This window comes from Neolamprologus brichardi, chromosome 14, assembly GCF_056152115.1.
Source record: "Neolamprologus brichardi isolate AB-2024 chromosome 14, ASM5615211v1, whole genome shotgun sequence".
Lineage (NCBI taxonomy): Eukaryota > Metazoa > Chordata > Actinopteri > Cichliformes > Cichlidae > Neolamprologus > Neolamprologus brichardi.
This window is the reverse complement of record NC_142117.1, coordinates 10,088,987-10,103,819: the sequence shown is the minus strand read 5'-3', so window position 1 is coordinate 10,103,819 and position 14,833 is coordinate 10,088,987. Positions and strand designations below refer to the sequence as shown.

The following is a 14,833-nucleotide window of genomic DNA, read 5'->3' as shown; positions in this document are numbered from 1 at the left end:
CGAAAGACGGGAAGCGTATTCGTTTAACGAATGGTAGTGCAGAACGCCAGCCTATAGGAAGGTTGTATCTGAACTGTCTGTCCAATTACAAACCGTATTAGGCGGGACTGAGCGGAGCAGCTACCAATGAGACCAATGCGTGTAGTTATGGTTACCAAACCGGAGAAGTGAATTAATACGCAGACGTTTTCTTTTCATTTCTAAAATTCAGGTAAAGTTGAGAGATTGTGTTCAAAGTGTTTGTCCTTTTGTCTGTTTGCACCTGCCTCACCATTATCTGCCATAATATACTGACCTTTTGCACATATATGTATATACTTCTTCACTTTTTCAAATATCAACTTAAAGATGTTCAACACATTGTTTTTCACTTCTACTATTCTTTAGAATGAAACACATTTATTACTGTAACCAGACTGCATTTATTTAGACATCAGTCATTACTTTATGGTTGAATTTTGTCCTTCCGTGAAGCTTACATACAGTACTGCTATGGGGCAGTCAGGTCTCTTCATGCGTGTAAATGCAGAGAGAATGTCTTTCTGCAGTGTGAATCATTTGGGGGGTTTTTTCAGCTAGTTTTCATTTTGGTATTTATTTATGACAGAATTCCCATGGGCCTCATGATCCCTCTTGTGTCACCACTTTTATGTTTTTTTTGTTATTTTTTTATTTTTTTAAATTTTTTTTACAACCAGCATTTCTATTTTACACATAAAAAAAGGGAATCCAATGAAAAATCTGACGTTACATTATGGATTTAGAAAATGTTCCTGCTGCAATTATGGGTGGTCTATTGATCAAGTGGAGCTGCTGTGACAGCTGTTATTAGGCTGACACTGAGAGTTATTTCACATTTTATTAAATTGCTGGGCAGTAAAACTTTATGCTCTGTATTAACTAGATCTGTATAATTAATAAAAATGATTAAAAGTGAAATGTTTTAACTATGGTCCCGATCCAGGCTGGTAAACAAAATTGCAGATCGTGAGAAATAGGTGTAGTGGATTATTGAAATATGTCCATAATAAATGAATATAAGCCAAAAAAAGACTGTGCAGTTCTAATGAGTTTGAAAGCCAATATTTGACATGATCACCTTTATTCTTCAACACAGTCTGAACAGAATGTCTTTAATTAGTCTTCAGGAATAGTTCTCCAGGTTCCTTGAAGGACATTCAAAGCTCTTCTTTGGATGTTTCTGCACTTTGTTGGCATCACACGCTATATTATGCCTGTCAAACTGTGTTATTTTTCATTTTTCATAGATTCAACTAAAACTAATAGTGTTTTTTACAGACTGCTTGTAATAAAGTATCTAAAGATATGATTTAAAATGGCTTATTTGCTAAATTGTCTGTTATGTCTAGACACAACACTGGTTAATCCCTTGAGTTTGGCACCTTTTTATGCTTAAATTACTCAGTGTTTAATATCTTAACAAAACAAAAGCATCCCTAATTACTGCACAATAATACAATAAAAACTGTTACCACTGATTAACTTTAAATAACAAACAGTTGGTTCTTTTTATAGATATGGATATTTTATGGATAGTTCTACTACCTGATGAGTTACACTTTAAGTTACACGCTGGTATATCACTAGATCCTGTCACATATATGATACTGGCATGATATGGTTCCACTGGTCCACCGAGACTGAGACCTAACCCATCACCCCAAACAGTTGTGGCTGATGGCTGACTCAACCTGAGTCTGGTTTTGCCAGAGTTTTCTCCCTGTTATAAATGGGAGTTTTTCCGTCCCACTGTTGCCAAGTACTTGTTGTTTGGTGCTATATAAATATAATTGAATTGAAATTAATTGAATTAAGATAGAAAGGTCACTGAAAATTTATATAAAGCTGCTTTGAATAGACCTGTGATGCAAAATTTCTGGCCTAATAGAACGACAGTGCCCCAATCCATAGGACCTGAAAAGTCTCTGAATGGTTTGATGAGTGTGAAAATCATGGAAATCATATGATACTGTGCAGTCACCAGATCTCAACTCAGCTGAACATTTATGAAAGATTTTGATCCCGGGGGTAAACAGTACCATAAACCATATCATCAAAACACCAGTATGTCTTTAAACAGTGTTTTCCAATGTTTCCAAGTAGATTACCAGATACTTGGCCCAACAAGCAGTATAGCACAGATTAAGTCAAAGCATAGTTGTTTTTTTGTTTTTTAAGTAAAGCAGACATTGATAGTGATGACATAAGCAAAAAAGATGCTGACATTTATGCACACATAAAGCTGCGGCATCTAGCCCTCTGCTGGACTGACACGGTGCTGCTGGAGGCTTTTACACAGCTGTTTCTGAAAAGCAAATGTGCAAAAGATACTGACCACTATAATACACAATCTATATTTATCTGAGACAGCATTTAATTATGTGTGTGCATTATGGGTGTGTGAGAGTATTTTAAATATAGTAGTGAGTAACAGCCAGTGCTGCTGTGAGTTTTATTTACTTGGACACACCTACAGCTTTTGGAAGATAAAATGAAACTTTAATGATCCCTGTAACCAAACTGGGTCACTGCGGCACAAGACAGTGTTGGAAACTGGGTATAAAAATTGAAACAAATCAGTCAATTTGGCACAACATTGTTGATTTCAGCTTGCGGAACATGATTGTGAACAATGAGATGTGTCGGATAACAGCAGGAGGACTTCCACAATGGAAATTTAAAAAAAAACAAATACAAACAAATTGTGGAAGATATGACAATATGCAAATGATTATCTAGCCAAAAAATGAAAAATGCTGATTTGGACATATTAAGTCACAGAAAGTATAGAAAAGGTGCACGTGATCGTCACGGTGAACGTCACGCTGGTGTGGAATGAGTGGAAATGTGCCTATATGGATTTTCCCACCTGTCTTTGACACAGTGACCTTTTGATGTTGCGTTTTTACAGTGTGGTCCAGTGTAGAGAGCGTGGATGGAGCAGGGGGTGCAGGGGGCGGCAGAGGGAGGGAGCTGTGCATACGCCATATATGGGCACACCACCGACTCTGCACCGCTATTGGCTGCGGGTCTTATGCAGCTGCTTGTCAACAAGATGGCCTTCCTCATCTCGCCGTTTTGACACTGATTATTTTGGTATCCCCGAGAACATACCGTAAAAGCTCGTGTCACTTCTAAATAGATAGTGGTCGAGCGGCTGTTGATAATCCTAACAAGGCCTACGGTCAGCTAGACTGTGTCCAGAGAGCTGACAAGCACGCCATTCCCGTTGGCTGCCACCACTAAGACAAGGTTGATAAATAGAAAGTAGCTGCTGGCTAATGACGACGTTAGCCTGCGAGTGAGCTAGCTTAGCTACGTGGACACGGATAGTTAACTCGTGTCACCTGCATTTGACCAGACAGACTGATCTGGTTGGAGCGAAATTCAGCGAGGAGACACTTGTCATCGACAGCCTGTTGGTTAAGAAGGTTGTCTGCTTCAGTTAAAACCATTGAGGTAAGCCAGCTGCCAAAATACAACGCTCGGGGTCTTTTTTAAAAATCGTAGCTTGCTAGCAAGTGCTGTCATGTTATTATGCAGGTAAGTTGTGCTATTCAGCTAGCAACCTTGGTAGCTACTAACCGACCTGTTTGCTATGTGTGACTACTCATTAATAATCTATATGAAGTATTCAAGTTTGTAGAAGATTTTTAGGTTACCCTCGACGTTAGGTTATGTTAATTATTAAAGTGTTGGAAACTTGACCAATAAGGTGATGGGAATTTTTACGTTACTACGCCGCTGTGTAAGCTAACTGTTTGCTGCTTGCTCAGCCAGCTACTGGATTCCCAAAGACATTGAGATGATAACGAGCATCAAATGATTACAATAATAACAACAACAAAAATAAGAGTATTTGTTGCTGGCGATGGTGTTTTGTGATGCCCCACTTGTTGGTTGAGAGTGTGGAGAGGTTGGCAGTATTTCAGCTAGTTTTCAGAGTTGTTTGGTTACCTTAAACACAACTAGGAAAGGTAAGGGATAACCTGCAGGCCTCCGATAGCGAAGACTAAATACTCCGTGGCACAAATATCTAGATATGCACTGCGATAGAAAATAAAATAAACTTATCTTTCGTATAATGTTGTTTGTTTATAAGCCCATATGAAGAAGTCTAAAGGAAATCTGTTTTTGTGACTGTAGCTTAAACTCTATTTTAAAAAGTCCATCTTGCATGGAGTTCAGTTTGATGTGATTTTGTTTGCGAGTGTTTGATTTGCCCTCCTCCTTTCAGATGTTCAGTTGGATAACACTGTTGACACAGTGGCTTTTGTGATTGAATCAAAACTTGCATCACAGTCTAATTTGTGATGTTTCAGCACAAACGTGCAGACACACAGACGCAGTGAGTCCTGCAGTCCACTCAGCCACACTCCCCAGGTGTCCAGACAGAAAGCCTGCTCTCACGTAATGTTCCTGGGCAGACTGCTGGAGCAGTGCGCTCTGCCCTATTGTTGTGTTGACAGTTTGCAGCAAAGCTGGCCTGCTGGCTGCTCGTCTGTTGCATTGTCTTCATGCAGGGAGGGAGATTGAGCTGAGGCTTTTTGGCATGCTTGGGTCCAATCATTCGTCAGCTTTTGCCCGTCTGGCTGAAATGCTGTGAAAAAGAGAGCGGGAGAGCTGGAGGATGGTTGGAAGGAGTTTGAGTTACTCTCACTCAGTGTTATTCAGGCTGACTTCTTTGCAAAGATGGCATTAGACCAGGAGCTGACAGTCTTAAAGGGAAAAACAGCAACACCATCTTAAGTTAAATGCTTTGGTTCAGCATCTGCTAATCCGCCTCGTTAAACCTTAAATTAGAGTTTACAGGGATGTAGTACACTGTGTGTTCAGAACTGTGCTCACCTGGTGAGAGTGAAACTGCTCTTCATTTGTATAGGGAAATGAGTCCCTCCAGCAGAAATGGAGTTTTGATGTAAAAGGTCAAACCTGCAAATTTGTTCTAACAGCAGGATTTTGCGAGCAAATAAATACCTTTTTATATGTGTTGTGTGGAGCTATATTGTGTAAAATATTTGCTTTTGCAGTTGTGTAGTTGACATTTCTTCAATAGGCTTCAGTAGCACCATCATTGCATGAGATGGGGCAGTAGCTCATATTGTCCATGTCTTACCTGGTGTTTACATCTAGGCTGTGGAGTTTGGTGTGTACTTTCTACATGCGCTAAGTTATTATTGTTGTTTTTATTCTTTTTTGTTTATTTGGCAGTTTGTGTATGTAAACGCACAGTTAAAAGAATTGGTGGTATCAGTCGCTAACTTTATGTTGGGACAGGTTTGGAGGGATTAGTTTGTTACAGGATGCGTAAAACCAAGCTTTTATTCGCAGCAACTGGCTCTAATGAATAGGGAATAACTTACAATAGCTGGTCAGTCTAGTACAAAATATTATAACTGAAGGAGAAATTAATCTCCAGCTTTGTCTAGGCCTTGATGTATAAAAACAAAACAGGAGTATACCTTCTCTCACACATGCTCTTTATGTGCAGACCTCAAGTATGCACAAGTCCACGCATATACGTTTGTCTGGTTGTTTGTGAGCAAACTGATTTTAAGATGAATTTTTAATCATCATATTTATCACTGTTAGTTTTTACAAACATGGCTAAATAAACCAACATACAACTTGCTATTCACAATGTTCATTACAAATATTACAAATAACATATTGTGAATTTAGTTTTATTAGACAGCTGCTGCTGCTTCTTTTCTTGTGGTGGTGATAATTTTTGAGGATAGCTTGTAGTGAGTGCTATAAATAGCTGCAGCAGTATATATTGGTGTGCTTTTCTTGTATAAACTGATGTGCTTTTGCCTCTCATTAGTAGTGTGGCAAAAAGACTACTTTTAAATCTAAAAATAGGTGTATAGCACAGCCAATAACATTTGAGATTTATACATTTTTACATCTTGACACACAGCATAACAGAATAAATGTGTGAGCTCTTTTCTTTGTGAATACTCACAGTTGAGTTGTGAATCAATTGTTATTAGTGTTCTGCATTGTACTGCAGTGCACTGTAATGAGGCCCAATAACACAAATGTAGACTCAGAAGGGCAATAATCATGGGGCATGATCATTTGAGGATGTTGAATTACGATGCAGTGTGTCATTTGCAGTTTCTGTGTCAGAATTGTTACACACTTGGAATAGTTAAGATGACAGGTTAACTTCAAAGTTTCATAATTAACTAAATCACAGTTTAACTAAATGAATTGGGTTCATATCGCTATGGTGTCTCCTTAAAGAAAGAGTTAAACTGGTCAAACAATTAATGTGTTGTCATTTAAATGTATACTTATTTGGCATACACAGACTGGAAATTGCTGTTCACCTGGGCTGTCTGGTTGAATTCGTGTTCTGATGTACTATTAGTCAGTCATCTGACAACAGATGCAAGGAGTTATGCAATATCAGTGGAACTGCCTGTTAAGCTTTATGGAAACGGAGAATACAGTGAGTGAATACAGAGAGCAGGAAGTAAAAGAATAGACTTGCTAAAACCCAGAGGAGCAACCTGACTGAGTCCCACTGCTTGCCAGATTTTCATAGTACTGAGCAGTTTTGTTCTTTGCCAGTGCCAACACATCCACGAATAGAGAAAGAGGGTTTTCTCCAACCTTCTTTTAATTCTGTTTTTTGTTAGTTTCCTTATAGGTAGGAAAGTAGAAGGAAAATACAAAAATAAAAATGTGACTGTTTTTTGTTTTTGTTGTGTGGGTTTTTTTTGTATTTTAAAAAATGTTTTTACATTTTTATTTTTTAATTGCCATTTTTATATTTACAGGAATGTAGGTGCTGTAAAGTGTGTTGCGTGTGAGAGACTTCATAATAGACTTCATAATAGATTGCTGCTGTGGGCAGGCATTCTCTCTTCTGACCCCTCTTATTATGCCATCCAGTAAGGTATGAAAGATGGATTGCTTGTAGTACATCTTTCTGAGAATAGGGAGAGAGAAATGGATAAAAAGGAGGCCGAGAATAAAAGCGTCCAATAGACATCTGTAAGGGGTCGTGGAGAGAGGCAGGAAAAAGGGCTCGCTAGCTTTTTTTTTTATTTCTCACAACAGTATAATCTCAGCTCTTAGCCGTGTTGTTGCTGTGTGATTATAGAGGAAGCGTTTGAATTGGTTCACCACACTGTGTGGGCGGTGTTTGGTTTTTGCACCTCTCTGAGCTATTCCATTAGTCCAAATGTACAAAGCACCACCCATCCAGTGTGTCAGACGAGAGGCACAACCAACGAAAATGGAAAGCAGGGTTCGGTAAAAAACAGTCATACAGTAAACAGGTCTTCAATTAGCTGTGTTATCAGGCAAGGTAGGTTCGAGAACTGCCAACCACTCTAGTTTATGTGATCCATTAAAACACACCCTGTATGAACTTAAATGGCCATTTCTCCTTAGCAGTTGGGATTACAATACATAGATGATCACCAGCTTTTGCACAGTGCCAACTTGTTGTTCTATCTGGGAATATTTATTATGGCCTGTAGTAGAATAATCTCCCCTGTCACCCTTTCTAAGAATGGGTGGAGGAAATCACAAGAAACATTAATCATAACTGAATGAAAAAGGGTGGATGCAACCTCAGGAGAACCGCGTATGACGTACATGAACTTCAGCACCAAAAGGGTACTGTAGCAGTCGATCAAAAGTTAAACACAGAAAGTTAATTACAGATAAACAAAGCTGCTTTTTTTGTGAAAAACTCACTGGAGCGAGATCTGAGCAGACACAAGTACCAAGAGAGGGCTCAGTTGTTGATATCATTTATAGTATGACAACTGGACATGACAACATGGTGTTCAACACAGCGAGCAGTTGTTACTGCTGTTGTCTCATCTTGCCATGGCTGTAAAAACTTCTCATGCAGTGAAGGGCTGTCACAAACGATTATTTTGATAGTCAACTAGTCACCGATTATTTTTGCGATTAGTCGACTAATCGGATCATTGGGCGTAAAACGTACAGCTGATTGCACCAGCATGCGTCTGCTCTTATATAACTACCATTAAATTACAGCTTGAAGTGTTTAAGGTATGTGCTAACTAACAATAAAGACAAGATGATAGTTTATTAAACTTTTAATGAAATTTGCAGATTGTCTCGGTGGACTTTAATAAACTCGGCCCTCTGTTCTTTCTATGTAAAATGTAATAGGACACTGGAGTAAATTCTCTACCATTTCACACTTCTGTTTAATCAGTTCTCTGTTTGACATTGATTCAGCTGTGTAAAAACTATAACTTTAATCTCAGCCAAACCAATCTACTGAGGAACAAATAAAACACTGAAAAAAGCCAAACAATAACATTTTTAAATTATCTGAGTGACTTGTATATCATGTTTAACCTGAGTAGTGAAAGACCGCGGGGGGTTTGAAAATGATGTGCCGGGAGTTCGCTGTTCTCGCCGGCTCTAGTGAGCCTTGCCCCCGGCTAGCTATCGAGCTGGTGGGTAACAGACGTCTCCGAAAACGTCGGAGCACTTTTGCAAATATGTGATGCCTTGATAAACCGAGCAGATATTTGAAGCTTGCACAGTTGCATTCTCGCCTGAAAATATGTTAAAAGTTTATTTTGTGACCCAGAAAGAAAAATAAGAGTAATATTAAAACAAAGTAGCTGCCGCCATTGTTGGAAACTGGGATTGGTTGGGCCATGAAGGATACACCCGACCCATCCTTCAAATCTGGGGAAATGAAGGACGCATTTTTCAGCCGCGTTTGGGGGAGTCTTCGAATTTGAACAGGCTTCGGCACGTCGCTGTAATGTAATTGGCCTACAAATTCAGCCTCCCAAGGATGTGGCCGCTAAATTAGGACACAGCTACGATACCGGTCGTCGTCTTCTTCTTCTTCTTCTTCTTCTTCTTCTTCTTCTTCTTCTTCTTGCAGCTGGCATCATTGGACATGCAGTAATGCCATCGTCTGTTTCAGTTCGTTATTATACTCTTAAATCCTACTACTTATTCTTGCGTCTTTTGGGATCTTACAAAGCTTCAAACGACATGTCAACTATTAGATTAGTCCTCGACGATTTTAATAGTCGACGTAATCGTGACTAGTCGACTAATCGTGGCAGCCCTAATGCTGTGCTTTAGTCTTCACATTATTTATATAGGGGTCAGGATGTCCCCGTCAACATAGTCTGACAGTTGTTTTTAACAAAATATTGCCATTTGTGAAGGGTCAGTGAACGAATCAAACATGATTCAAACTACATTTAAGCTGGGGTGGGTGGTCACTTTTTACATCTGTATTTCTGTGGTTAGTCAGGTCTGCTTTAACAGTTTAAATATATTGCTTACGACTGACAGATGAGGTGTAATTATTCAAGCTGTTCTCAGATGTCGTGGACACTTTTAGGTTAGCAGTGTGCCAAACATGTTGCTCTGTTGCCACTTGTTCTTTAAGTGTGCCGGCACGTTCCTGGCAGTCCATACAGCTGGCATAGCTGCTGATGCAAAGCATGCTGGGTGGACTAAAGGCTTTCCCTCTTAGCCTGCAGCATACGCTCCTTGGCAGGGAGAAAAGGGTGAGGACAGGGAAAAGGACTACAACAGTTTCACTACTAACCCGCCTTCTCTGCTGTTTGCTAAAAATAGATCCATCATATGCCTGCATGCTCCTCCCTGTTTTGCCTTCTATTAAGTCTTCTTTGAAGCCTGGAGATGCAGCGGGAGCGGGGGAGAGAGAGGAGCGTCCATTTGGCTCTTTTGTGTTCTGTCTTTCATCCCTTTCATCTGCAGGCCACAGACCCCAAACCTGAAATGGAATCCCTTTAATTCGATTTTAGAGGCTCCAAAGCAAGTGAGATGATCTTCGTGCACAGTAGCAAATGTAACAGCTTAATCAGGTTTGGCTAGAGTAGGAGGCAGACCAGTTGTGATTAGTCCAACAGCAGTAGGATGATTGTTCTGTTCTCACCCGTTTAGCGGCGCTGAATGTGAACTCTGAATACTTCACAGCAGCTGTTAAGGACAGCCCCAGTTGGCCATTGATTATCTGACTTGATCTCAGCACTGATGAACACTGGCGAACTGCAGTTTAACTTTTTCTCTTCTTCTTTCCTCTTCTGCTCCCTTTTCCCTCTATCCTGTCGTTGTAGGTTGTATGCCCAGCGCCCATCAGGTTGGCTCTAGGACAGGGAGCTGACAATGAGTGCTCCGGGTGTTTGCTGGCCAGTGTAGATGCCGATATGCCACGGTGGTCCGCATCCTGATGGACCGAGACACCTTCTCCCACATCCGGCTGTGGTGCCCACGCCCCTTTGGCACCTACTCCCAGAACAAAGCTAGGAATCCAGGCTCAGGGGGGAGTGGTGGAGGTAGTGGTGGTGTGGCAGGGTCCCCCTCCCTATGCAAGTCTGAGCCCTCTTCAGGTGCCAGAAATGAAGATGTAGGGATGATAGTGGGGGTGCAGGAGCAGAATGGAGAAGAGGAGGGTGTGGGTTCAGAGAACACTCCACCTGAACCTGAGCTTGACTCCAGCTCCCTCACACAGAACCAAGCCACTCAACCCCCTTCAGCCCCTCCTACACCACCCTCCTCTGGGTCCCAGATGGAAGATGGCCGTGTTTTGTTAGACACCTGGTATGTTATTAAGCCAGGTAATACGAAGGAGAAGATTGCCTTCTTTGTTGCGCACCAGTTCAGTGGAGCTGGACAGCCTAGACCCAGTGCAATGAAGGTAAGGAGGTGAAACAGTAAAGAAGTATTGTATTTATTTATTTTGTAGTTATGTAAATTTTTTTTGCAAGATATTTTAGTTAGAATTAAGACAAAGAGCTAAGTGCCGTTTTTTGTTTGTTTGTTTTTTTAAACAGGTCAAAGGTAACTGGGCAACTGACTGCAGTAAAGCCAAAAGGCGGCGGCGATGTTCATCCTATGACCCTCCGACACGCTCCCAAGCCTCAGAGTCACTTCTCAGCAATGACCCCTCCCTTACACCTCCCAGCCCTGATGAACCACAGCTAGGAGGGGTGAATGAAACGGACCTGCTTTCAGTCGCAGAGATGGTTGCCTTGGTTGAGCAGAGGACTGCCATGGCCCTTCAAGGGATTGTGGGTGTTCATGGTAACCAACACCACCACCAGCCCTCTATTACCACACAGAGCCCGGGCCTTACCCACCACCAGCACACTCTCCTGCGGGGCACAGTGTCAGACCCCTCTCCTATGGTTTTTGTGTCAGACAGTTCCAGTGGTCAACCCTCCAAAGAGGTCCAGAAGTCGTCGTCTCCCATCCAGACAGACCAGCAGCTTGAGGAGCAGCAGCAGGAGTCATTCAGGGTTGCCCAGGCCATTGCGCACTTTGAGTCCCAGAACCTGGAGAATCAGCTTCATCTGGGCCCTGGTTCTGGAATAGAGTCCTGTAATCAAGACAGGGGAAGGGAATGTAGGAGAGGAGGTGAGTCTGGTACGGTAACACCTCCTCCACCCCCCAGCCACAGTCATGGTGAGGTTAGGATAGCTTTCAGAGTGTCAAATCTGGACCCACGGTCTCAACTGGAGCCAGCTGGCAGGTCCCGCTGTATGTTTATGAGCTGTGGTGGTGGGAGTAATCAGGCAGCAGCCAGGGCCAAAGAGAAAATTACCTGTGACCTATACCAGCTCGTCAGTCCCTCATCAAGAGATCCTAGTAGTCTGCTGCTTGCTGCCACAACTGCTACCCCGAAACCAGATGGAGACCTCCATCACCCTGACAGGCCGGCCTGTGGCAGCCCAGACCCAACCCAGGAGCTCTCTTCTGGGGAGAAGAAGGCTGTAGGTGTAGGAAGGGAGCGAGTGACTGGTTTCCATGTGGAGGTGGTGGTGACAGGTGCTGTGGATCAGTGTGTGTTTTATGGCAAGGACAGTACAGAGAATGTGCAGGAGGAGACTGTATGTTTTGCTATGCCTAATGGGGGAGGGGGCAGTGGGGGTGTTGGAAACTCTACTGACCCCTCATGTGACGATCCCCCTCCTGGACAGCTCTTTTTCCTTCAGCCCCCTCGGGCTGAGGAGGAGGATGTAAAAGGAACGGGCCCTGTCAGTGGGTCAGGAATGTGCTCTTTGGACTGCGCCAACAACAACAGTCCTGGGGCAGGGGTGGCAGTGGGCTCAGGGGAGCGGGCGACCCGACCAGACTCTCCTAGCGTTGGAGACGACTGTTCAGACCCTTCACTGTGTCGCCTCTACCGTCACGTTTCCCATGACTTCCTGGAGATCCGCTTTCAGATTCAACGACTCCTTGAACCTCGACAGTACATGCTACTGCTCCCTGACCACATCATGGTCAACATCTTCAGCTACCTGCCAACGCGCTCGCTGGCAGCCCTCAAGTGCACCTGCCACTACTTCAAGGTGTTGATTGAGACATATGGGGTGCGGGCTGTGGATTCACGGTGGAATCAAGATCCTCTCTATAGAGATGACCCCTGCAAGCAGTGTAAGCGACAATATGAGCGCGGGGATGTTTCTTTGTGCCGTTGGCACCCCAAACCTTACCACCATGACCTGCCTTATGGACGTTCCTACTGGATGTGCTGCCGGCGTACAGATAAGGACACGCCAGGCTGCCGTGTTGGACTCCATGATAACAACTGGGTCCAGCCTGCTGATGGCTCTCAACCCATCCGCACCAAGCGGGAAGACAGAAGGGAGGAAGCTAGGTAGAGAAGAAAGGGCACACCTCACATATACCAACTCTCATCTCATTCTGTGCACCTCCTTCTTTCCCACTCCCATCTGATCAGAGGACAAACAGGAACAGAGAGGATCAGCACTCCAGGACTGTTTTGTTTTTCTTTGCTGCAGCACTCCTTCCTCATACCTGCCCTCAGTAGGAGGTGTAAAGAAGGAAGAGAGGTGTGTCACTCTCCTTGCCTTGTTGGTTGTTGTTTTTTGAAGCCCTCCAGAATCCCTCTCTCCCCCACTGTGCTCCAGAGTGGTCACTTTGAAAAGTTTCCATACCAGGGTTGGGTCCCCTACTGCTGCTGTTATTCAACCCTTTTTCTGCCTCTTAATCATCCGGGTTCTTGTCTAACTCTGCACATGGTTGTTAGGTAATACATGTGAAAACTTTGCAGTGTATTTGATTGAGATTAGCATTCATAAAGTGACGCATAAAAATGTAATGCCCTAGAGCCTGCTTATTATTATTATTATTATTATTATTATTATTATTATTCCCAGAACTTGTTCTATGTTTCTGTGTCGTATCACAAACTTCCATGTTTGCTGTACAATGGTGCTTCAAGGAATGAGCTGTACCGAGTCCAACAGATGTAAAACTTTTCAGTGGTGGAATGTTCAGCATTAATATAGAAATGTGATTGTATAAAGCAAACTTGATTTTTTTTCTTTTCCGTTGTACAAGGTTGCCATTTGTACCTGTCCTGCACCATGCATTTCTATTTTCTGAATGTGCTGTAATGTTGTACACGTCGATCAGTCCCCTGATAATGCTGCTGAAATCATTGCCTGTGTCACTGATGTTAATTCTGAAATAGCCATTGGTTAATGACAGGCACAGTCTCTGCACACTGGCTGAGACTGAGATTTTGGGGCCATGTCATAGTTTCAGATTGGACCCTAACCTTGCTGACCAGCCATAAAGAGGAGCCACTGAGAACTTTCTGGTTTACAGAGATTCATGGGAGATGAACCTGATTAAGTTCAGGGGGATTGAATTGGGGGGGGAAGAGAAACTTGATGTCACTTTGGAAAGGCCTGATGTCACTTTGTATGGTTTGATTGACTTGGTTGGTTGCTGTTTTTTGTTTTTATTTTTTTGTTTTCTTTGGCTGTTTTTTGGGTGTGTGTGTCAGATTGTTTGTTGTTGTATTTGCTTTTATTTTGAGGACTGAGTTCTCCCTGTACCAGTCTGTCACCCTACTCAACCTGCAAAGATTTCTTTTTAAGTATTCTATGTTTGTTTTAACCCCTCGCTCTCTTCCTTTCTGCCACCCCCCTCCGTCCTCCGATCTGGCAGAGGGCAGTGTTTGCCAAAGCTGTCATTCATGCTTTGAAGTGGGTTAAACCAACTACCACACGCCGCAGAAACTCTCTACACCAGCTTCCAGCCTTAAAAGCCCCCCTACCTCTTACCCACCCTGCAGGAGACTGAGGCATCAGATACCTCACAGATGATCAAGAGTATTGGGAGTCGCACAGGACCCTGTAAGTGGCTAGATTTCAGATTCTCGACAGACTTCATTCAGCTCTTCTGGATCCACCCAAAACTCTTAGAGTGGGAGTGTAAGATGAACAGTGCCTGGTGACTGCTCTGACTCTCCATTCTTAGGGAGGGGAAACAAAAAGCCACCTCCTTCTCTCCCTCCGCCTTTCTCTCTCTTGCTTTTACACTCCCAGACCCCCCTTCCCCTCCCCGCAAGCTGACAGACTGGACATTAAAGAACTGATGTGATGAATGATGCTGAAACTCTGCATGGAGATGGCAAGGTGGTTGGATAGTTATGGGAGACCTCTGTGGGTTCCAGATATGTACAATGCTCATGGAAAATATCTGCTTAAATAAAAACAGAAGTGATGATTAAAACTGGAAATCTGAATACCTACCTGGTTTGTGTGGTGTCTCAGCAGCCAAGTTACGATTACAAGTCAATCTGTGTCACTGTCACTAAGTCCCTGCATATTTATGGAGTAATATTAGAGCCGACTCGATTATTGGACACAATACAAACCACCTTTTTCCGTCCCTTGAAACTGCTTTTAACGGAAAAACGGGAGTGAAGATGGGCACAGTATGAGCACACGTTGTTGGGTGGTATAAAGCAACTACAAACTTTCCACTGATTTTCTTT

General features: G+C 42.7%; 1 protein-coding gene across 2 annotated transcripts; it reads left to right on the top strand.

Annotated features, from left to right (window-relative positions):
* The first annotated feature begins 153 nt into the window (after nt 1-153).
* Nucleotides 154-14,575, top strand: fbxo46 (F-box protein 46). Of its 2 annotated transcripts, none has more exons than XM_006801124.2 (3): nt 154-211; nt 10,137-10,717; nt 10,854-14,575. In XM_006801124.2, the coding sequence occupies exons 2-3, from the start codon at nt 10,250-10,252 to the stop codon at nt 12,681-12,683; spliced, it is 2,298 nt and encodes a 765-aa protein (XP_006801187.1). In that variant the 5' UTR covers nt 154-211; nt 10,137-10,249; the 3' UTR covers nt 12,684-14,575. The 2 variants fall into 2 exon arrangements, with proteins under 2 accessions (XP_006801187.1, XP_006801186.1); XM_006801123.3 differs by lacking the exon at nt 154-211 and adding an exon at nt 3,059-3,480.
* Nucleotides 14,576-14,833: the final 258 nt, after the last annotated feature.

What these genes read in the sequence shown, in the direction of transcription:
- fbxo46 (XM_006801124.2), top strand. Translation starts at nt 10,250, where the DNA reads ATGGACCGAGACACCTTCTCCCACATCCGGCTGTGGTGCCCACGCCCC. An exon ending in CTAGACCCAGTGCAATGAAG is followed by an intron (nt 10,718 to 10,853) that starts GTAAGGAGGTGA and finishes TTTTTTAAACAG; the next exon opens with GTCAAAGGTAACTGGGCAAC.